General features: G+C 39.1%; 1 protein-coding gene across 3 annotated transcripts in view; it reads left to right on the forward strand.

Annotated features, from left to right (window-relative positions):
* Positions 1-24,450, forward strand: part of LOC130912138 (synaptotagmin-2-like) — a 250,785-nt gene that overhangs the window by 211,155 nt on the left and 15,180 nt on the right. For 2 of the 3 annotated variants that reach the window (XM_057830001.1, XM_057830002.1), the window contains 4 exons: positions 7,434-7,571; positions 13,104-13,271; positions 18,384-18,551; positions 20,012-20,129. In XM_057830001.1, coding sequence (XP_057685984.1) covers positions 7,434-7,571; positions 13,104-13,271; positions 18,384-18,551; positions 20,012-20,129 — 592 coding nt within the window. The remainder of the gene's footprint in view (positions 1-7,433; positions 7,572-13,103; positions 13,272-18,383; positions 18,552-20,011; positions 20,130-24,450) is intronic. The other variant, XM_057830003.1, reaches the window with a different exon arrangement.

The raw sequence follows: 24,450 nt of genomic DNA on the forward strand, positions 1-24,450 counted from the left end.
GGCAAGAACCACTCGCCCCAAAGTTTGGCTACACTTCACCAGGAAAGAGGGTGAAAATGAAAGGTTATGATAGTTTAGCACAAGCATTGCCGCCGTAAACATAACAATGATAGCACATAGGTTCAAACGCACGAAAGTGTGTCTTCACTTCACGAGGAAAAATTACAACAAAGCGACTTGCAGTCATTGCAAGGTGGAGATAACTGCATCGGGAGGGAATAGACTGCACTGTCCTCACCGAGACGCTAAGGCTCAGTCCTGGCTATACAGCTACTGTAGCTAAACTCCCAAATAACGATGCAGAAGACGTTGGTATAATTTGCTGACTTTATTCAACCATCACTTGAAGAGTGAAACTAAAAATAGAAATGAAAAAATCAATTTCGTCCCCAATAACAAACAGGTTTGCATCAACGTAAATCAGTGAATATTAGCTGCTAATACAGTAATAACAAACGGTTAGCATGCGTTTGCTAGCATTAGCACATCGTTCAGACCACTACACAACTGGATTTAAGTGTCCGATCGCGAATGGAAACACACAACAACAACACAAAAGATGATACATACAGGCGTTGCCTCTGTAGATATTTTACAAACATTAACAAAGAACGTAGGCTCATTGCAGTGTTTCACTTTCTCACTAACTCGCTCACTCGCTTGGATGCGGGACTTCTACTTCGCGTGTAAGCACGCTCTTCTTCTCGTGAGCGCGTTCTTCTTCGCATGAGGAAGCACAAGGGCGCCCCCACTTGAGCGTGAAAGCACCATAAAAACTAAAAGGCATGTATTTCAATATAATGGTAAATAATACACTTTAACAGAGGGGTCCCTAAACTACGGCCCGCGGCTCCACATTTGGTCCGGCCCCCTGAACAATATGCAACAATAACAAACAACAATAACAAAATGCCAGAGGGCATTTTGAATTTTTTTTTTTTTTTCTCTCTCAGTAGTGTTATTTATTTCCTGGCCTTTTTCTGTGAATAACTCAGAGAGGGTTATTTAGTTATTATCTATTTAATTAATACTGCTATTATTATTTATTATATTATATTATTATTTTAACTTTATTTACTTTTGATCCGTGAAGAATCCACAGAGGGTTATTTGATTGTGGCTTTCTGAAAAACAATATTTTTTTTACATTTACGCACTCCTGCAATCATCACAGTTTTTCTGTTACAAACTGACCCCGGCCTCTCATCAGAGACGGGAAAAGTTATGTGGCCCTCACAGAAAAAAACTTTGGGGACCCCTGCTTTAACACATATTGCCAAAGGCAGAACAACGACCTATATGCCAATATATACCAATATTTTTTATTTCTATTAGAAAAATGTTTCAGGAAAATGTTACACATTCTTGTGCATTTGCCACTTATTGCCACAGTTAACATTGAGGCTTTCGGCCTCCTTTGACCTCGTTGTGAGTTTTTAAGGTTGTGACTTCTGATTAAACAAACCTGATGCCAATCAAAATGTTTGTTCTTCTTTTTCCCCAAATTAGAATCGATAAGAAAATCGATAAAAAATCGAATCGTTAAGCAATATCGATAATGGAATAGGAATCGTAAAAATCGTATCAATTCCCATCCCTACTCATTATGCTTGCCACCACGAATATTTGTCGACAAGTTTTAGGAGAGGCCACTGTTAAAAAAAGGTTGATTCAGTGTATGGTGAGTGACATTTTGCCTGCACTTAATATTTGTTTTTAGCCTCGACGAGTTATATTTACTGTCATTTTCTGCCACATATTGCCAATCCGTGAAAAAAAAGGCCCACATTACTCTGGTCCTGTTTTCCGAAATTTCCAGGTTCGCGGTGAATCAATAAAGGCAGACTTTTGCTCAATAGACGATGTTTATCAATTAGAAAATGCAGAATAAATTAGATTTATTGATTACAATCCCACAAGAACAAGCAACAAGTATCAAAAACAAGCAAAAACAATGGTAACGTGACGCTAGATTTGAGTTTGTCAATCCCAGAATCCCTGCGTTATCGTTACAGCACAACTAGTTGTCCCCTTAGCAATGAAAATCGCTTACCGTGACAAATTAGCCGGGAGCCAAAACACCGCGGCAGAGCGGCAAAGGAACAAAGCCAGGCGATCCGTACGTGACCCCTGGCGGACTTCACGGGTCACCCGGAAATGTCCACTTTTGTAAAGACGCTCCCCTCGGAGGTGGAGAGGCCAACTTCCGCCCCCGGGCGGCGCGTCCCCGTCCGATGACACACATTAAAGCTACTTTTGGTTCAGCCCCATTGAAAAAGGACTTTTCACATGGGACAAATGAGCTGTGCTGCAACAGATGCAACAAATGGTAAATATTATGGGTGCAAAACAAGTTATCTCATGAGATTCCCTCCTAGCTATGGAACTCAGGCGCGTACTATGGTGCAAAACAAGTTATCTCGTGAGATTCCCTACTCAAGCACGTCTCCTAAGTATGGGATTAAGGTGAAAAACAATAGATGTTGTTACAATCTATGTCACAGAAGCAATCATACATCACAAAGGCATAATGTAATATTTTCCCCCATCATTCCGCCCTTTGACCCAGATTGAATTTATCATTAGGCATAATGTGCTAATTCACTTCGGGTCACATAATATTTTCTCCATCAGGTCCGTGGTGCAAAAAAGGGTGGGGACCACTGTTTTTAAATCACATACGTTAAAGTCACAGGCGGCAGGCCAGATGTGGCCCAAGTAAATCAGGCCCTCGTGATGACATGTATTTAAGACGGGAACCGGCCCGCACCTCACAGCTGCCCGCTGTTGGTTTGCACACGCCAAAACTACATTACCAACAATGCAAAGGTTGCCGCTACTTCAAAACAGCGCCGCTTGCAGCTAGCAGGCTTCGGCTTCATTGCTGATGAGGAGTCCGAGGGGTTAAAAGCAAGGGCAGTTCTAGGATTTCTCTGAAACAGGAGCCATAGACTTCATAATGACATTGACAGGACATGGGGCGCGGGGCCGATTAATAGGGGGCCTGCATTGTTGGCGTAGTGCTTTTTTCGTTGAAAATTCTTGTGAATAAATGCTTAAATCCCTGAATTTTTAATAGATATGAATGTATTCTTGGTTAAAGGCAAAAAAAAAAAAACGTGGAGTTAGCATGTATTTTTCGTAAATAGGTCGATGTACAATGCTCGCCTGTTAGTCAATGCGGCGGCCGACTTACAACAAAGAGCTTTTTAGGTTGAAAATTCTTGTGGACACATGCTTACATCCCTGAATTCTATATAGATATGGACGTAAAACAGTCTCGATTCTTGGTTAAAAGCAACAACAAAAAAATCATGCAGTTAGCAAATTTTACGTAAATATGTCGAAGTACGATGCTAGTCTGTTAGTAAATGTGGCGGCTGCCATATGTAAACAGAGCTTTTCCTGTGAAAATTCTTGTGAATAAATGCTTAAATCCCTGAATTCTATATAGATATGGACGTAAAACAGTCTTGATTCTTAGTTAAAAGAGCAAAAAAACGGGCACTTAGCATTTATTTTACGCAAATATGTCCAAGAATGATGCTAGTCTGTTAAACAATGTGGCGGCAGACTTATAACAAAGAGCTTTTTACGTCTAATATTCATGTGAAAAAAACGGAAAATATGATAATTACCTTGGATCCTCGAACAAATCACTCCTCAGACAATCCTTCCTGTTTGTATACAGTACAGCTTTCGTACTTTTCAACCTAAATCCGGCGTTGGATCACTGCATGTGTCACTTCGACCGACTGTGAATAACTGACGCGGATTGTGGGATGGCCCCCTACTTGAAGGCGTGGCGCAGTGAAGGTCGAATCTGACCCATCAATATCATTATGAAGTTTATTCAGGGGCCAAGAAGGGGCAACATGTAACCCTCAGGGGCCAAGTGTCACTGCCATTTTTGTTCAGTGTTTGTTTTGTTCAGCAAGGCAATTAGCAGATTATCCTGCATGTGGTGGTAAAAACATCTTTGCGCAGGGGAGCTGGAAGTCACTTACAGCAGGGGGTGCTGAGTATCTGTTTTAGTTTTTCCCATCCAAAAACAGCCGTTTCGGTCCAAATTTGTCATGCTCGTGCTTTTCTCCATATAAGGTCTGCACAATGTTTACGTACTACTACTAGGTTACTACAAAAACAGCGCTTTTTTTCACTTATTGCTAATACTACTGCGCCTTATAATTCGGTGTCCCCTACATATGAAAACGTTTTTAAAGTTGGCCATTCTCTGAAAGTGCGTCTTATACTCCGATGCTCCTTATACTGCGGAAAATACGGTAACTATATATTTTGCATCAACCGATGATTTAATAAAGGTCACCACCGTGGCAGTGGAGCGCGTAGACAACTGAGCTAACCCTGGCTGACTGCCCCTTTGCCATTATGCTTTTTTGAAGGCGTCCGAAATAAGGCAAAGGTTGAGTTCCACAAAGCATATAGATTCTATTTCAGTTTACGCAGAATTTTAAGTATGGAACACAAGCTTGATAATGCAAGTGAATTACACTTATTCAATCAAGTTCACATTATTAACTTATAGTATTTTCCGCACTACAAGATGCACCTAAAAGCCTTCAGTTTTCTCAAAAACTGACAGTGCGCCTTATAATCCGGTGCGCTTTATATTTGGATCAACATTGGTTAATCATGGCATGAAATTCCCTTCAGCGCAGCACCATCTACTGGATGCATAATGCAACCCCAACCACTACTACTGCTACTGCGCCTCATAATGCGGTGCGCTCTATACAGATAGTCCCCGGATTACGAATGAGTTCTGTTCCTACGCTGGCGACGTAACCTGAATTTCCGCGTAAATCGGAATTAACCCTTTAAGTGCCCTTAAATCCCCCCTAAATCTCAAAATAACTGTCCAAAAACATCTATTATACATCAAAATTAATTATATAAAGCACAAAATAAGAAAGAGTTATTACTTCCCTCTGGTAACACTGATCTCACCATAGTTATTCTTACAACTGACATTTGTTAATTTGCCACCGTCAAACTATGAACACACTATTAGAAAATAAAATACAACAATGACAAAGACTGTACAATAATCAATGGCTGCACAATAATATCGAGGGAAATAAGGCCAAAATCTTGGGCAATTCAACAAGGAAACGGCAGCTATAGTGGCACCGGTTCAGCGGTGAAAACGAACGCTGCTCAATAAGCTAGAGGGCTAATAGCGAGCTAACGGGGGGGGGTTTCGCCGCGCACGCGCCGTTTACCATTCCTCTGACTTCTTGAAATGTCAACTGGTGCTAAACCCCGCTTCTCAATGTGAAAGCAACGCTCGAAATTGACATAAAATAACGCAAGAGTGACGTCAAAGGATTTCGAGTGCAACAATAGAAAGCGGACCGCACATACACTGCAGTATAATGAAATACCAGATATGCATAGCAATTATGGTGAGGGTCAACCATTTAAAATAATTAAACGTAATAAATATCATAATTAAGTGAAAAATAATATACAGTACTTATCATCAATGCTGAGAAGTGGCAGACGAGACTGTTACGTGACTAAAATAAATTAATTAATCAATCAATTAAAAAAACATCAGTGAAGAGAAAAACAGCGGACGAGACACGTGTCGTAAAGTCGAAATCATGTAAGTCGGGTACGTCGTAACCCGGGGACTACCTGTATATGATTAAATAGGCTATTCATTCAGGGTGCACCTGATACTCTGATGTGCCCTATAGTGCGGAAAATACGGTAATTAGTTAGGAATACTAAAAGCTGCAAGAATTGCAATACTGTATATCATTCAATAAAATAATGTGATTCGGACAAAATAATTACATGAAATAATTCTGAATTAGCATTAACACTCTAATGTTGGTGGAACAGTATTTGCCAGACAAGCTAGCGGCTAACTGATGCAAGCAGCACGTGCGCCGCTAACGTTCACTAAAAACCGAAAAGCTGTATGTATTTAAATGTTGAAAATGTGTAAAATGCCTTCTCCATTAATCTACTAAATACCGCAAATTACACTTTAGAATATAATTCCAATTAAAACATACGTAGCATAGCGTGGCTATCGACTTTTGGTTTTAAAAATTGGTCTTAACACATTTCACACAAAACTGTTGGCCTTTAATTTGAATACCAACTTGAAGATATAGGTATTTGCAACTCACCAAATTTTTTTTGAGAAATTATCTTGCTTTGTTGTGCTGACTAATATTATTGCTTTGAATGTCAATATTACATTTTCAAGTTTTACCAACATAAATTGCAGTTTTTGCAGTGTAGGGGTTTTGTGTTTCGTGCCTGCCATTCCATAGCTCAGTATCCTGTGTAACCTTCCTAAGGTTACACTGCTGGCGCTGAAGTATTTTTGCCAATTAATATGATATATTAAGCTGACGTCTGGTCGTTGTAAAGTAGTAGGGACACTTTACAGCCGTATTGGGCAGTCATTGAATATAGACAGCCCAGGTGTTCGCCGCAATAACAACCGCACGGTCAACGATGGCTGCGTAACAGACGGTCAGAGCATTGAAGCGACTCAAATGCAGCCCTTGGGGTGCGCAAGAGAAAAGGCACTAGTCTTTTGGAGACTGCGATTGAGCTGGGAATTGAATAGGAACTCATCTAAGGTTTGCTCTGACCGGAATGCGTGAATTATGACTGTTCTTAAGTCACACGCTTAAGTCGATGGGAGAATCAGCACAGCCCTAAAAGTAAAGAACGCATGCATAGGAGAGCACATCTCTATGTGAGGAAGTCAGAAGATAAACGGACATCAGTAATGATGGCTTACCTTGAGGTCGACCTCTTTTGTCAAACAGCCTTCAGGAATCATGTATGGATTCACTGCATCAACTGTTTGGCTTTACCTCATTGATTTGTCCTTAAGTGCCTCTCTGAAACGGAGCTCTGCCTTTTGTGACAGATTGGACCAATAACGCGTTTTAAATGCAATAAATACACTGCCATTATTTTCCAAATTCATTTAGGAATAAAACTGGGCTATAATGTTCTTTTACACATCACATTTAGCCAGTTAGCTACTTCATAATTGCTTAACTAGACCATTTCCATGTAAAGGTTTTATATGTTCCCTACCTGTATTAACACGGTGCATACTGTTTTCTAGGTCAGGACAACCTCTTTGCCTCATTTTTAAATAGTTGTCAGGAAATAATCCCCCCAAAATCAAACGAGCTAACTAGCCAACAGCAAATGGTGTCATCCAAGAAATAGTGAAATCAAGTCAGGTTGCAACCGTGGTCATCGATGAACAGATTGCACTAGTAACACCTGTATGTGCGGGGTAAGTGACAGGTAGGTGCTGTGACTAACCCGACTGCTGCTGGCCAAGGGTTGTTGATCAGCACAATTTGAGAATTAAAAACATCTGCTGACTATTCCCTCTGCTGCCTTCCACCCCTCTGTCTTTGCAGAAACAACAGGACGACGATGACGAGGAAGATGATGTTGAACCCGGACTCACTGGAGATGAGAAAGAAGAGGAGGTGAAGGAGAAAGAGAAGCTTGGAAAGCTGCAGTACTCCATTGATTATGACTTTCAGGAAAACAAGGCAAGATTCCATATTTTTCTTAGCAGACCCTTACCTGATCAAAATATCCTATGTAGAGCTCCAGCTCTACAGTCCCTGACAAAAGTCTTGTTGCTTGTCCATTTTGTAGAAACAATTGCTAATAACCTGACTTTTAATTATTCAGTTGTTTTCAGAAATGGCTCATATGAAAGTTAAGACCCTCCCAAATGATGTTGAATGTACAAAAACATATTTGTTTCACTGAAAAAAGATTTATCATTTAATGAAGACAAATGTTTTGTCGTCTACAGAAAGTAGTGTGAAAATTGAACAAAAAAATCTACTTCAAATACAAAAATATGTTACATAACATAATCGAATTAAGTAGTGGTCCTGTGAGATCCAAATTTAATACTTTGTATGACTTCCATGGGCTCCGGCAAAGATTCATACAATTTATTGATGAAGTCATCAGGAACATCAAAGAAAGCAGTCTTGCATGCCTCCCAGAGTTCATCAGCATTCTTGGGTTTCGTCTTCCATGCTTCCTCTTTCATCCTACCCCAGACATGCTCAATGATGTTCATGTCTCTGTGACTGGGCTGGCCAGTCCTGGAGGATCTTGATCTTTTTTGCCTTGAGGAACTTTGAGTTGGAGATTGAAGTATGCGATGGAGCACCATCCTGCTGCAGAATTTGTCCTTTTTGATGGTTAGGAATGTAAGAGGCAGCTAAGATTTGTTGATATTTCAGACTAGTTATGTTGCCTTCCACCCTGCAGATCTCTCGCACACCCCCATACTGGATGTAACCCCAGACCATGATTTTGGTAATGATGTAACCACCAAACTTCACTGTTTTCTGAATGAATCTCGGATCCAGGCGGGCTCCAGTAGGTCTCCTGCAATATTTGTGGTGACTGTACTGCAATTCAATGGAAGATTCATCTGAAAAATCCACCTTTTGCCACTTTTCCAGCGTCCATCCTTTTGACAGGCTGTGGGCCTTGGCAAATGCCACATGGTTTTTTAATTGTCTGCACCCTGAGAGATAAATAGTCTGAAATATCGACAAATCTTAGCTGCCTCTTACATTCCTAACTATAAAAAGGGACAAATTCTGCAGCAGGATGGTGCTCCATCGCATACTTCAATCTGTACCTCAGAGTTCCTCAAGGCAAAGAAGATCAAGATCCTCCAGGACTGGCCAGCCCAGTCACCAGACATGAACATCATTAAGCATGTCTGGGGTAGGATGAAAGGGGAAGAATGGAAGACGAAATCCTAGAATGTTGATGAACTCTGGGAGGCATGCAAGACTGCTTTCTTTGATGTTTCTGATGACTTCATCAATAAATTGAATGAATCCTTACCGAAGCCCATGGAAGTCATACAAAATATTAAATTTGGATCTCACAGCACCACTACTTATTTCACTTATGTTGTGTAACATATTTTTGTATTTGAAGTACATTTTTTGTTCAATTTTCTCACTACTTTCTGTAGGCGACAGAACTTTTGTCTTGCCAAAATTTGACCTTTATGTCTTCATTAAATGATAAATCTTTTTTCAGTGAAACAAATATATTTTTGTATATTTAACATCATTTGGGAGGGTCTTAGCTTTCATATGAGCCATTTCTGAAACCAATTGAATGATTAAAAGTCAGGTAATTTGTAATTGTTTCTATAAAATGGATAAGCGATAAGACTTTTGTCAGGGACTGTAGGTTATTTATGTAATTTTTAATCTATCTATCCAAAATTGCACTTTCAAAAGAGGAATAAATACAAAATCAAAACCTGAAAAAAAAAAAAACACGGGCAGCCAGAGTTTATAATTCATTGATCATTTTGATAAGCCTGCTCTGCCCTCACTAGATGTGACGTTGTTCAGTTAGACAGACTGCAAACATGAGAAATTGTCGTCCTTAGCTTGACTTCCTTCGCTTTTTCCACATTTAGATTTTTTTGTAAAGCTTTAACACAAACACATGTACAAGTATGAGCAAAATGGCACACATTTAGACAAATGACACTTAACACATAACAATTGAAGTTTAAATGACTAATTAGTCGTATTAATATGTAAATTTAGAAGGTTGAATTAATCGAACTTGCATAGCAAAAGTCCGCTAGTTAGGTATTTCGGACGAAATTTCATTTTTCATCAAAAGCCATCATGTAATACAGTGGTATGAAAAAGTATCTGAACCGTTTGGAAGTTCTTACATTTCTGTATTAAATCACCATCAAATGTGATCTGGTCTTTGTCAAAATCATACAGATGAAAAAACAGTGCCTGCTTTAGCTAAAAACACCCAAACATTTATAGGTTTTCATATTTTAATGGGGTTAACATGCAAACACTGACAGAAGGGGGGAAATAAGTAAGTGAACCCTCTGCCTAAGGAGGCTTAAAGAGCAATTGAGATAATTTGAGTCAGGTGTGTGCCCAATCACTGATGAGTGGTTTAAAGCTGCCCTGCCCACTATAAAACACACACCTGTTAAGAATTGTCTTGATGAGAAGCATTGTCTGATGTGCATCATGGCTTGGTCGAAAGAGCTGTCTGAAGACCTGCGATCAAGGATTTTTGATTTGTATAAAGCTGGGAAAGGATACAAAACCAACTCTACAAGTCTGGATGTTCATCAATCACCAGTCATAGAAGTTGTCTACAAATGGAGAGAGTTTGGCACTGTTGCTTCTCTCAAGGAGTGGCCGTCCACCAAAGATGACGGCAAGAGTTCCGCGCAGAATTCTCAGAGATATAACAAAAAGGACCCTAGAGTGTCTACTAAAGACTTACAGAAATCACTGGCACAGTCCAATATCTCTGTGCACACATCAACTATATGTAAAACTATGGCCAAGAATAGTGTTCATGAGAGGACTCCACAGAGGAAGCCCCTGCTGTCTAAAAAAAACCCACTGTTGCTTGTTTAATGTTCGCAAAAACACTTGGACACTCCACAGAGGTTTTGGCAAACTACAGGGTGTCCATAAAGTCTCTTCACCATTTCAAAAATTTGTGAAAAATGCAATTGATTAAATATTTTATTCAGATTTGTTCTATTGTATTCAGTGTTTATTAAAGTTTTTTTATTACACTGCATCACTCGCCTAAAGCGAAGGATTATTGATGCCATTGCCACAATTGATGAGGCCATGCTACAGCGAACATGGCAAGAAATCGAGTACCGTCTTGATGTGCTTCGTACAACTAATGGTGCCCATGTAGAAATGTATTTAAAGAGGTGAAAAGAAAAAAAAAACAACTTCAATAAACGCTGAATACAATTGAACAAATCTGAATACAATATCTAATCAATTACATTTTTAATAAATTTTTGAAATGGTAAAGAGACCCTGTATTTTGTGGACTGTTGAAACCAAAGTTGAATTGTTTGGGAGTAACACACAACGTCATGTGTGGAGAAAAAATGGAACAGCTCACCAACAACACCGTCTGGTTGAAGTTATTGCTGCCAAAAGGGAGGGCACAAAATATTAAATGTGATGGTTCACTTACTTATTTTACCCCCTTCTGTCATTTGAAAGCACAATGTCATGTATGACAATTTATAGTGTGAATGAGAGTTTGTGTTGAAAGGAGACTCTAAGCTGTTTTATTAATGGGCTTATATGTGTGTGTTTTCTTGAAAAAAGAAATGAGACTTTACTGTCTAACAATAACTCAAGTGCTAATTAGGGCTGGGCGATATGGCCTTAAGTACGTATCACGATAAAGTTTGCAGATTTACCTCGATAACGATAAATCATGATAAATTCGCCCAAGTGGACTGTTATATAATTTGAAAATTTGAATCAATGCATGGAATACAAATTAACCGTTTCTCGTTGAATTTATTTACCAGCTTTCAATTTTAACAACTGCACATGCAGTCTAAACATTAAGTATTAAAAATCTTGTAAACAATAAGAATTCTAGTGTGAACATTTATAACAGTTTGTATGACTTGAAAAATGTACAACATTATAAAAATCAATATGACGACTGTGCAAACATGTCATTCTAACACAAATGACTTGCAGCTTTAACAGTACACTTCAGACAACTTATTGTTAATGGCTGCTGTGACATAATTATTCAACACAAGTGTTTACGTCAAGGTTTCAGGTTTTTTTTTTTTTTTCCCCGAAACATTTTTTAATACATGCACCCCCCACACAGAGACAACCAGATTAAAGCTGTATTGCTCTGATGCCAATGAAACATTTAAGGTTTTATGATGGCAGAATAAAGCAAACACATACAGGAAAAATAGCTGTGGCCATTAAACTGTCATATTATGTATAGGCTTCACTGTTGGATTATACTTTACGCTGAGTGTTTTACCATCATGAAAGCTTTCAGAGAAATCACACAGAGATGCCAAATAACGCGACATAATAATTGCTACATGAAGTCCGTGCCCAGTCTACTCATTAATTTCAGCCGTTTCGACAAGGTTAGAGCCGCTAACCGACTCCATCACGTTCATTTGTAGCCGCTGTTAGCCACTAGCGTTAGCCTGTGGCTTGGCTACCAGAAGAAAGCACTGAAAGCATCCTCTCCTGATATCGTAAGAACCAGGGAGGACAGCGGGTGAAAGCCCGTCTGGAACCCGCCAAGAGTTTACTTAATGTCAGGTGAAAGTTTGGCGAAGCTAACTTAAGCCCGACTCTATCCAGTTTCTTGTAGCGTTAGCCGCTAGCGTTAGCCTACCGGGCTTCTGTTTGTTTGGCTTCCTGAAAACCACGAGACTCCATACGTAAGCACACTGACTGCTTTCTTAAAGGGGAATGAACATAGCCGAACAACACACAGTCAAAGTGGGATGAAAAGACTATATTTTCTTGTTTTATTAAATTACCAAATTTACCGACATGGTCAAAATGACGTCGGTCATCTTGTAGAATTTCGGTAACGGTAAATTTTCGGTTTACCGCTCTGCTCTAGTGCTAATATGGTATTTCAAAACACAATACAAATGGGCACTTAAGACACTGATTAGCATAAATGCTAACTAGCTTAGCGCTCTGTGCTAAGTACTAACATCTCATCAACAAAGAATACAAACAATACAATTGGCTTCATTTACTAACCTCTGATGGAGGCACACTGGGTCTAACAACATGAAAGACAATCTAACTCTCGACACTGTAATATTATTGATTCAGCAAACCAACTTGAGTGTAGCAGTGAACTCTCTCTCGTCATAATCATTGGCCTAATTAAGTATCAAATTTGTTGGCAACTAATTTATTAATCAATTTCATCGGTTAGATGTTGCAGCCTGACTTACATGAAATGAATTTTTTTGTGTACAGAAGCTTTCGTATCTCCAAGTACAACTGTAAAATACTTTCAAGACAAAACATCACAACGCTACTCTGATTAAACGAATCAATGAATGAGCAAAATTGAATTTGAAGCATTTTCTTAATCGAATTACTTTATTTAATCGATTAATCATTGCAACACCACTATGATCTAAAACTCTTAAAGATCCGGATGTTCATTGATCCTGATTTTTTTTTTATCATATGTATTTCATGCTCTAGCTAACTGTGGGAATCTTGCAAGCTGCTGATCTCCTGTCTATGGACAGTGGTGGAACCTCTGACCCCTATGTCAAGGTCTTTGTCTTACCTGACAAGAAGAAGAAGTTTGACACAAAGGTTCACAAGAAAACCCTCAACCCAGTCTTTAATGAGACTTTTATCTTCAAGGTAAGGCTTGTCTCTTTGTACTCATTACTATTTTAAAAAATGGTGTCAGGGTCGTGATCTGGCTTTGCTTTCTGTCGAGAGTTTATTGCCTGCTTAGATCCTTTGCTCCAACACTTTCATCCAGTGGCTATAAAAGGTTGCAGACATTTTTGAAGGTGGCCGCCAAGGGGAATGTGGGCGAGAATCAAATTAAGGGAGAGGACCACCTTTGGTTCCTGCTGACACAGCTCGATGAATTCGCCACAATTTAAACAGCTTGTCAAAGTCAGGCCAGCTTTACTGAAGCATTGTGTTAGCCAGGCACATAGACTTCAAAATGACATTGACGGGGCGCGGGGCCGATTAATAGGGGGCCTATCTCCGTCAAAGCTGACCGAATGGAAACCCAGACAGACAAAGAGCTTTTTATGTTGAAAATTCTTGTGAATAAATGCTTAAATCCCTGAATTCTTTATAGATTTGCACGTTAAACAGTCTTTGTTAAAAGAACAGAGAACCAGGCAATTAGCATTTATTTTGCGTAAATATTTTGAATGTGCTGCTAGTCTTTAAGCCACTGTAGCGCCGCCTTATCACCACAAAGAGCGTTTTCCATTGAAAATTCATGTGGATAAATGCTAAAATCCCTGAATTCTTTATAGATATGCACATTAAACAATCTCGATTCTTTGTTAAAAGAACAAAGAACCAGACAGTTAGCATTTATTTTGCTTGAATATTTCGAATGCGCTGCTAGTCTTTAAGCCACTGTAGCGCCGCCTTATCAGCACAAAGAGCTTTTTCCGTTGAAAATTCACGTGAATAAATGCTTAAATCCCTGAATTCTTTATAGACCTGGACGTAAAACAGTCTCGATTTTCTGTTAAAAGAGCAAAGAACTGGGCAGTTAGCATTTATTTTTGCACAAATATTTCGAATGTGCTGCTAGTCTTTAAGCCACTGTAGCGCCGCCTTATCATCACAAAGAGCTTTTTTCGATGAACATTCTTGTGAATAAATGCTTAAATCCCTGAATTCTTTATAGATATGCACGTTAAACAGTCTCGATTCTTTGTTAAAAGAACAGAGAACCAGGCAGTTAGCATTTATTTTTGCACAAATATTTCGAATGTGCTGCTAGTCTTTAAGCCACTGTAGCGCCGCCTCATCATCACAAAGAGCTTTTTTCGTTGAAAATTCTTGTGAATAAATGCTTAAATCTAGAGCTGAAACGAATACTCGAGCAACTCGAGTAACTCGAGTTTAAAAACTGATCCGAGTAATTTTATTCACCTCGAGGAATCGTTTAATCTTGCTCTAAGCATCACGTTTTGCCTGGACTACTTTTTAATGCGGGACAACGCGCTGATGTCACGTGCGGAGAGGAAGAAGCAATTAAAAAAATACCCTACTGCAGCCGACAGCCACTACAAACTACGCCGACGTTGCTAAAAACTAGCCCGCATGATTCTACGGTAGTAGCAGGTACCGTCTGAATCGTCTCATAGATATCACGTGTATGTTGAACTAGATGCGACGAAATGACAGAGTCAGCGGCATTAGTAAACAGCCGCCATCTTAAAGCAGTAGACCTCTCAGAGCTAATAAATATGATTAACGTTACTGTCACTCGCTCACTTAACGTTAGCCCTGCGGAGGGCTAGGTTTCTATTAATTTTGACCACTGTCGATGCGTGGCTAGCGTGTCTTACATACAGGCTTCATTTACTCTGTGAAAACATAGCGCTGTAGAGTAATGAGGGTGTAAAATAAAAACCTAATAATGCTAACTGTCAATTTTAGCTCAGTAGTCATTGTTAGATAAAACACCAAGTAGCACTGGTCCCTAATGTGCTCCAATACAGCAGGTATCATACTGTACTGTTGAAAAAGAGTCACCCGCTTCATTAGGTTGCAATTATTTATTTTTGGGGGGAACTTGTGGAACAACCAACACACGACTGCTGTCTGCGCAGCCGACGCACCCACACCTGCAAAAAGGACAACAACAACAGGAATGCACGTTTCTCGCTCTCCCGCACCTCCCTCACCTCCGCACGTCGCGCGGTGCATTCAGGAACGCATGCAAATATCCCCGCCATTTATAACCTGATATGTTACAATACATTTATTTTGGACACTGCAAAAACTCAAAATCCTATCAGGATTTACAGTTTAGATTAACTTAAAACTTAACTAGAACTTAGAAATAGCTTGAGACAAATGGAAATTCAATTGAAACACGTGGGAAAAACACCTAACTTTTAAGTGATGTGTGTTATCAAGCGTAATGGCATTTTTAGGTAAGAAATATATAAGAATGTTTTTATAAGATCTAAAAGTTTTTTGAGTGAAAGCAGTGAATTAGTCTTGTTTTTTATTCTAGTCACATCTGACATACAATTGTTGGCTGTTTTCAACAATGTACATCAAAAATTGATTGACTGAAAGTGGTTCGATATTAGATGAAATGTCTTATTTTCTCATGTATATTTATAATTGCTCTTTACCTAAAAAAAAAAAAAATGTTTTATCTGATTACTCGATTAATCGATAGAATTTTCAGTCGATTACTCGATTACTAAAATATTCGATAGCTGCAGCCCTACTTAAATCCCTCAATTATTTATAGATATGGACGTAAAACAGTCTTGATTCTCTTAAAAGAGCAAAGAACCGGGCAGTTAGCATTTATTATATGTAAATATGTCAAATGTCCTGCGGCCGCCTAATGAAAACGAAGAGCTTTTTCCATTGAAAATTCTTGTGAATAAATGCCTGATTCTTTATAAGACGTAAAACTGTCTCGATTCTTAGTTAAAATAAAAAATTTTTAAAACGTGCAGTTAGCATTTATTTTACATAAACATTACGAACTATGATGCCAATGCCGTAGAGGCTAATTTCTCCCATTGATTATTTTCACAACGTTTCAAAATGCATGCATAGTATGAAAAATATAATAATTACCTTGAATCCTAGAACAAATCACTCCTGAGACAATCCTTCCTGTTTGCTTGTGGTACAGCTGTCGTGCTTTTCAACCTAAATCCTGCGTTAGATCACTGCGTGTGTTTGAGAATAACTCCTCTTGATGTGGGCAGGCCCCCTACTTAACCCCTTAATGCCTAAATTTATTTCCAGTAATTAAAAAAATGTTTTGGGTGTGTTTTTACCTTCAAATAGATGGTAAATTAAACTGAAATTGATCATTTGAATATAGCCAATAAAATAGGCATACACTTCAGTATGATGCCGATTAGCGACAACAGGCAATTAAGTAAAACAAATGGCAAAAAAGGCACATGTTCCCATCTTAGGTCTGAACACTTTTATTGATACATCTTTTTTCACTACTTGTGAAATTTAGAAAAGGAATTATTGTTTCTGTTTAAGCACAGATGTACATTGCACTTTTCACATTTGAAAACGCTCTGTCCCTTACAGTTTGGGAGTTTGCAACGTTGCCGCGTATTTTGAGCATTCGGCACAATGTTACCACTGGCTCCTATGTATGGTTGGCTTGGTACCGGATCTATTTTCCCTGTGAATACATCAAATGAGTGCACCAGACCTCTTGTGTCGCGAAGCACAAAATTTTTTTATCCCCATTTGTATGGCTTTTAGGGGATGTATTGGTTTAGGCTCAATCTGACCTTGAAAGGAACCATTTGCTCATCTACACACAACATTTGGTCCTAAGGGAGAGCTTGAAATTTGGGGAGAAGTGTGTCAATTAGTCATTAATTTTGTAAAGCTTTGTTGGGTGCCATGTTGTCACATAAATGAAGTGTTTCATTTCTTCCCATCTGTCTCGGGTCATGACATTTGCTACTATCGGAAATGGAGTTATACTGGACCAGTACAACATGAACAACTTTTGCAGAGTTCTGCTGTTTTACAGTTCTCCAAGGTATCCTGTTTCTTTTCGATGTAGTAGCTCTTGCAGGTGCAGCACTGATGTTTGGAAGTGGATGAGGCGGCCCATCAGCATCTGCCCTCACTTTCACTGAGAGCACTCTCATCACTCTCCACAGGAGGAGTTTTGGTCCGATGTCCTTGCTTAGCGTAAAAAGCCGCTGCGTCCATTTGTATATCTGCAGAAAAATAAGGAACAGAAATTACGGTTAGGATTTCAAAATAAAATGTGTTGAAAACCATCAACATACATATTCTTCTGTTTGATAGTTATCAGCACATGCTGTGTTCATTTTTCATTAGAGAAAAAAATCAATAGCAGTTACATTGTTTATGCAACACGTTATGTTTGTTATGTCTACAGATGATAAGTGTGGCAATGTCTAAATAAAACGTGTCTAAAAGCGGAATGACATGGAGTCACACGTGTGCACCGTTGCATACAAAGGATGTGTTCATTTTTTTGTTCTACAGAAAAATAATCACTACAAATGCCCTTTTTTATGCAACGCATTACTTTTGTAATGTTTACAGATGATAACGAGAGTGATAGTTTATACACAAAAAGCGTGCGAGTGTTGCAAACCGCCGACAAACAGCGCATTTACGTTTGCGGGGTGGGGCTTTTCCTTTGATGCTGGCTGTGGCGTAAAAGCGACAAAGCAAAATCATCAAAGCGCTTCAAAAATACGCGTCATAGAAACTATCTCCTCGTGTTAGCGACACAAGTACACAATAAGACGGTAAATATTTTTTTATTTCAGCTTACTTACCTTGAATCGGACGAATTTGTCAAGTAGGTGACGAGAGGTTGGACGTGACTCACAACTTGAACATCGCGGTCCGGGAAAAGGATGTGGTGTCTTTTCTGGTCGGACCCGACTGAAACTAATGCTTGAAGTAGGTTCCTAGGCATGTGTTTGCAATAAATCGACCGGCAGTGAACAAAGACGGTATTTTGGCCGCATTTTGAGCGTAAACACTTTTGATGCCGAATCGCCACATACGGCATTAAGGGGTTAAAGGCGTGGCGCAGTGCATGACGGATGTGACCTGTCAATATCATTATGAGGTTTATGCCAGGCATTTGTAAAGTGTAGACCGAAGTCACAGCTAATGTTGTTCTGCTCTGTCTAGGTAATGATTTGTGAAAGCGTGCAGTAAATCTGGACTTGGCAGTAAATGACAAAATTGGGATTGGATTGTGTTTTGCAGATTCCATTCCAAGAGATGGGGGGAAAGACTCTGGTTATGTCTGTCTATGACTTTGATCGTTTCTCAAAACATGACGTCATTGGCGAGATTAGAATACCCATGAACACCCTTGACCTGGCGAAACCAATTGAAGAGTGGCGTGACTTGGACAGCGCGGACCAAGAAGAGGTAATAGAGCTGAGAAAGAAAGTGCTAGCTTGCATCTTTTTTATAAAATGTACAGTACCTTCTGATTTTATAGCTTCCTGTGGTTAAGCCTTGCTACTGTATATTTAAAGGGGAAGTTCAGGATTTTTGACATTTGGCTTAATCTTCGAGTTAGCAAAGGTTTATTAGTTGGTGGAGTTGATTTCAACAAATTCCATTTCGTTTGCAAGTTATTTGTTAGTGAAGGCTCTGGAGTGGCTAACCTAGCGCGAGTCAATGTCACCATTATAGAATGGCAATAAAAAAAAAAATGATATAGATCTACGAACAGATCCAACATAGTCAAATAAATTCAAAACATAGATCATTGTTTCAAAACACCCATGCGGCCAAAACAATGTCACACCAAACTGCGGTAATTCATTTCATTCTGCAGGACTTTTAATTTTTTTAATGCATAATACGACCCCAATAGAGAGGAGTGCGGTCATTTGTTCTCACGCTGCATTCGAGGAAGGTGGGAAGTCAGACTTATCCCGCTTGGAGTGTACCAGTTGCGACCTTAAACCATTCCAGGCGAATGTAAACCGCAAAGATGGCTGATCGCCACAAGCTGTTTTATATTTTGGCCTTCAAAAGACATTTTGACCTCCAGCAAACCTAAATTCTAATAAGCGATCAAATAGTGGAGGCATACTAATGATATTTTTCCAGATCAGAGGTTGGAAACTCTGACTTCCTACCTTCTTCGAATGAGGCATCAGTCCCTGAGTTAACTGTCAGCCGGCAACATGACAAAATGTGCATTTAGAGGCTGTGGGAACATACGGAAGAAAACAGGCAAAGGAAATTTTCCACAAATTCCATACGAAGAACGAGGAAAAATCTAAACTGGTCACTTGCTGCTGGCTACTACATGAAAAACCAGCGGTGGAAAAAAAAAACCAATGTGATATCACTCCGCCCTGCTCCTCTGCAGAGCTTCTGGATTACAAATGTTGCTGGTCATACTGCAATTATTGATATGCAATGGTAAGTTTTAATAACTTTATCCTGAAAACGTAGCCAACACTATTGATTGCATTGGTCATCGATGATTTTCATGTGTGCATATGTTGTTTTGTATTGGCATGCTTTAATAGTGCCATTGACTTGCGCTAGCTTAGCCACTCCGGAGCCCTGAAACGAACAAATAACTACGAAACGAAATGGAATTTGTTGAAATCAACCCTACCAACTAACTACCTCGAAGATTACGCCTAACGTAAAAAATCCTGAACTTCCAAAGAAGGGTAGATGTTCACTCCAATTTACGCTGCATTCAGGCACCAAAATGAACAGCATAGTTTTCTAATGTAATGATCAAAAAACTTATTATCTAAAACACATTTGTGTCTATCAATACTAATGAGGATTCCTGTTAATTTTCAAGATCTTGGCATCTGAATTGAACTTTCTCTCACTTTCCATTTTAAAAACAGCCGGAGAAGCTTGGTGACATTTGCATCTCTCTTCGTTATGTTCCAACTGCTGGTAAACTCACAATCTGTATTCTGGAAGCCAAGAACCTGAAGAAAATGGATGTTGGAGGCCTTTCAGGTTTGTAAACTCACTTTCAGCAGAGTAAAATTTAACCAGTATAGTTGTATTTGACTGTTTTCAGAGAATGTACTGGTAAAAAAATGTTCAATGCTAAAAGAACCACATTCAAATATATTCTTACTGTACTTGCTCAAATGTCCGTAGTTTGATGTAAAGGATTCATAGTTGTTGAGGCACAAAAATGTATTCACACTTACTGTTTTATGCACCATAAAGAGCATTGCAGCCAGCATGCGGTCGAGAAAGCTAGCTCATTAGCCAGGTAGCGGACTGGTGGCGGGCGAGGCGGTTGTCAACGCCCGCACCTCATGTTCTGTGTGGAGCTACAAAACTGTAGACCGAATTACACCAAACAATTCAACATATAAGAGAATATATATTTTTCAGTTTGTAAACATAGCTTGCTAGCTAACTGCATACTATAGTTGTAGTAATCTTTAGTTGGTCACGTCCGATGGTGTGTATGTAGTAAATGTTCACCAATGCCAACGCAGACAGAAATGCCCCAAAATGGTGGTGTCAAGCAGCCTTGTGGGTTAACGCCAGTCAACCAGTCTCACAGAGGTTCGCTTTGGACTTTTTGGCTCATAACGAAGTTAATTACAGGCACTTTTGGAAGAAAATACATTATGGAACCTCCACCCACTATTGAAAAAATAAGCTCCTTAATGTTGATTTCGAATTTTATTAGCAATATCGAGGTGACACACCAGTACAACTTAGCACTGGCTACATAGACTTGGTTAAGACCGCAGGTCTTCATGCACAATTCCGATATTTCGTCATAACTGTTTTTTTAATGCGCCCGTATATACTGCCGTTTTCCATTGAGCCCTTTCAAGTATTACGCATGTGCACTAACTCACATCCAACACCTGCTGAGCAAACTGACCCGCATGCACAGAAGCATCAAAACAAATGACTACATTAAGATGACCACTTTTATGAGGTCAAAATGGAAGACATATTTAAAATAATAATAATACATCAGAGTTGCGGTGTATTTTTATCAACAATAACGTTTTGCACGGTTTATAGATCATATTTGTGTAACTAAATACCATTTGGCCTGAATATAAGATAGCCCTGATTATAAGACACTAACTTTACAGAGTGAAGCATTGCTATCAATTCAAGAACACATACTATCACATATGACTAATACAGATAACACATGGCAGGCATAAGACAAAGACATAGATGAACTTACAGAAATACAGTGTGTCACAAAAGTGAGTACACCCCTCACATTTCTGCAGATATTTAAGTATATCTTTTCATCGGACAACACTGACAAAATGACACTTTGACACAATGAAAAGTAGTCTGTGTGAAGCTTATATAATAGGGTTGATTTATTTTCCCCTCAAAATAACTCAAAATATAGCCGTTAATAGCTAAACACCTGGCAACAAAAGTGAGTACACCCCTTAGAAACGACATCCCTAAATGTCCAAATTGAGTACTGCTTGTCATTTTCCCTCCAAAATGTCATGTGACTCGTTCGTGTTACTAGGTCCAGGTGTGCATAGGGAGCAGGTGTGTTCAAATTTGTCGTCATCGTCTAAAAACTTTTAAAATTTTAGTCCATGAGTTAATAAAAGGTTTCCAACAATTGCGAATGAACTTTGACAGACGAGCACAAAATTGTAGAGTCTACAAGGACATCAACATCTTCATTATGGCATTAGACACTCAGCAGGAAAAAAAAAATCACATGATTCGCCTGGAATCCACGAACTGTATGTAAAAAGTTTCCCAAGATTTAAGCAGACACACACCGAGTCAAGAGCTAAATGCTAATGCTATTGCTAATGCTACAAGTTAGTTTAGTGTGTGATGATCACTCAGCACAGACCTTTAAAGGCTAAAGCAACATGGCATAGCCAAGATAAGAAAACAAAACTTACCAAGCAGCACCTGACACATGTTTCACAAAAGGAGCCTGGGGGGTCGGGGGGAGGCGCAGCACATCACATGAGTGACACGACCAAACACTGCTAAAATGCGTGAAAATAAGGTGAATTTTTGTCTCGTTCTCGTCTCGTAAGACGACAGCTGGCATCCATCTCGTTATGTTTTAGTCTCCGAAGACATGCTTTCAGCTGGTCATCGTGACGTCATTGTCATGAAAAAGTTGTTCGTTGACGAAATATTTTCGTTATCATCATCGATGACGAAAACACCACCGTGTTGAAGTGAAGTTTTTAACAAATTAGGCACCTTTGTTTGCATCTGCGTAATCTGTTGAGATAGGGATATGCTGTTGGCTAGCTAGATTTGATTCCATCCTGAAAATAAATATTCCTGACAGATAGTCGGCAGTTGTGACAGTTTCAGTGTGAGTATGTGCACTTTATGCAGTGAAATACGGAGGAATGAAGCAAGGGGTTTGGATTAAGACTTCAGGCTGGCATGGTCATTTGTCAAATGTGAGTGCACCCATGTCACACAGAGAAGAGGGATGGGGTTGACATTGCTGACATTGACAGTCAACGTCTGGACAGTGTCTATGCAATGCTGTGGCTGCTTTAGAGCTCGTTGTCGCAGCGTGGAAAAGCCCCATGACAACCTGATGGGATAAAAGGTATTCCAGCCACCGGAGGTGCAGATATACTGTAATTTAAAGCCAAAACTAGGTGTAAGAAATATGCTAGAGTACAGGAAACATCTATTTTTCTGGTGATATTAAGTGTATCTGATTGAAAGTAGATTTGGTTTCAATACTTCCAGCAGACATGCTTGAAGCGGAGAAAAAGGCTGATTTTTTCATGGTTTTTAAAGCCTAACTTTACATATGTGTTGATTTTTAAAATTTTTTTGATTTAATTCTTATTCGACTCTCTGATCAGTGGGGTGTCAAATTTAGAAGACTTTTTATTTTCACTTTACAAGTATTTTTTTGTGGAACTTTATTTACCGTATTGGCCCGAATATAAGACGGCCCTGATAATTAGACGACCCCCTCTTTTTCAAGACTCAAGTTTGAAAAAAAGACTTTTTGAACACCAAATTCATTTTTATACAGAAAATAATTACTGTACATCTGGAAAAAAATGATTATAACAATATGTTTTAGAGAAAAAACATGCTATTTTGCCTCATTCAAATCTTAATATCTGAACATTTAAATATGTAAACTAAAGTGCAATCACATTCGTAAATGAATGGCTTCTGGTTTTTGAAATGTAAATAAACCAATCTATTGTGATAAAACAACAAAATTGCAATAACTGCATTAACCACCAAAATGAAGTCTAACTGTAACTGTACTCTTGAAATAAATCTGAATCAGGTAAAACATTGCAATAAAATAATGCAAACTGGTTAAACTTGAGAGTACCTGAGATCTGTCATGACAGAACATCGCGTCAATGATATCTGGCGCCATCTAGCGTCGTGAATGGGTATAATGTCTAGACCGCGAATATAAGACGACCCACAGTTTTTCAGTCTTATTTCAATGCAAAAAACCCTGTCTTTATTCGGGCCAATACTGTATTATCTCACTAGCAGTATGGCGTTGCTCGGGTTTGTGTAACATGAACGCAGTACAACCAAATGGCCTAAGATACATTTATTAAGGAAATAATAATTACAAGCTGTCCGGCCAGTGCAAATATTCACGAGTGCCCCAGGTGTCTTCGAGAAGATCTGCTACGAAGTCTGAACTCATTCACTTTTTGTTATTTTCAATGCGAACAGGCAGGCCCCCATGTTAACCCATGAAATGGCTCACAAGAAAATGGGATTTTATCCGGTCAGAAACACAAAATGATACAGAAATGAATGCGCCAAGTACAGTAAACAAACATATGGTAACAAATATCTTTACAGTGCACAAATATGGCGACCCCTGACAAGTGTAGGCACCAGTGGTCTAAAACACCAATTTGACAGTGAGAGATAATTTGTCTTTTGAGCATTAAAAACAGACCATAGTCCTTTCAGGCCGCTAGGGCATAAATATTCATTGCTGTGTGCTTTTTCGTCACGTTATGAAACAAATAAGTGAGTGAGTTTCCATTCTTTCTCTGTTGACGCATGGTAATGTTACATGAAACACATTAAAATCCTTTTTTCCACTTGTCGTTTGTTCTACTGGGTCAGTTATGCTTAACAAAGACACTGGGAACGGGACAAGCACTTTTAATTGTCGTGTGTCAAGCTGCACACGTACGTATTCAAATAACCCACATTTAGGGATTTATACCCCTACATCATGTTCTCTTTTTGAGCCAACAAGCGGAGCCGTATGAGACTGAATAAATTTTGGTATATCCACTGACTACTTCTCATTGTTGTGGCCTCCGAGGGT

Source organism: Corythoichthys intestinalis, chromosome 2 (assembly GCF_030265065.1).
Source record: "Corythoichthys intestinalis isolate RoL2023-P3 chromosome 2, ASM3026506v1, whole genome shotgun sequence".
In the NCBI taxonomy this organism is placed as follows: domain Eukaryota; kingdom Metazoa; phylum Chordata; class Actinopteri; order Syngnathiformes; family Syngnathidae; genus Corythoichthys; species Corythoichthys intestinalis.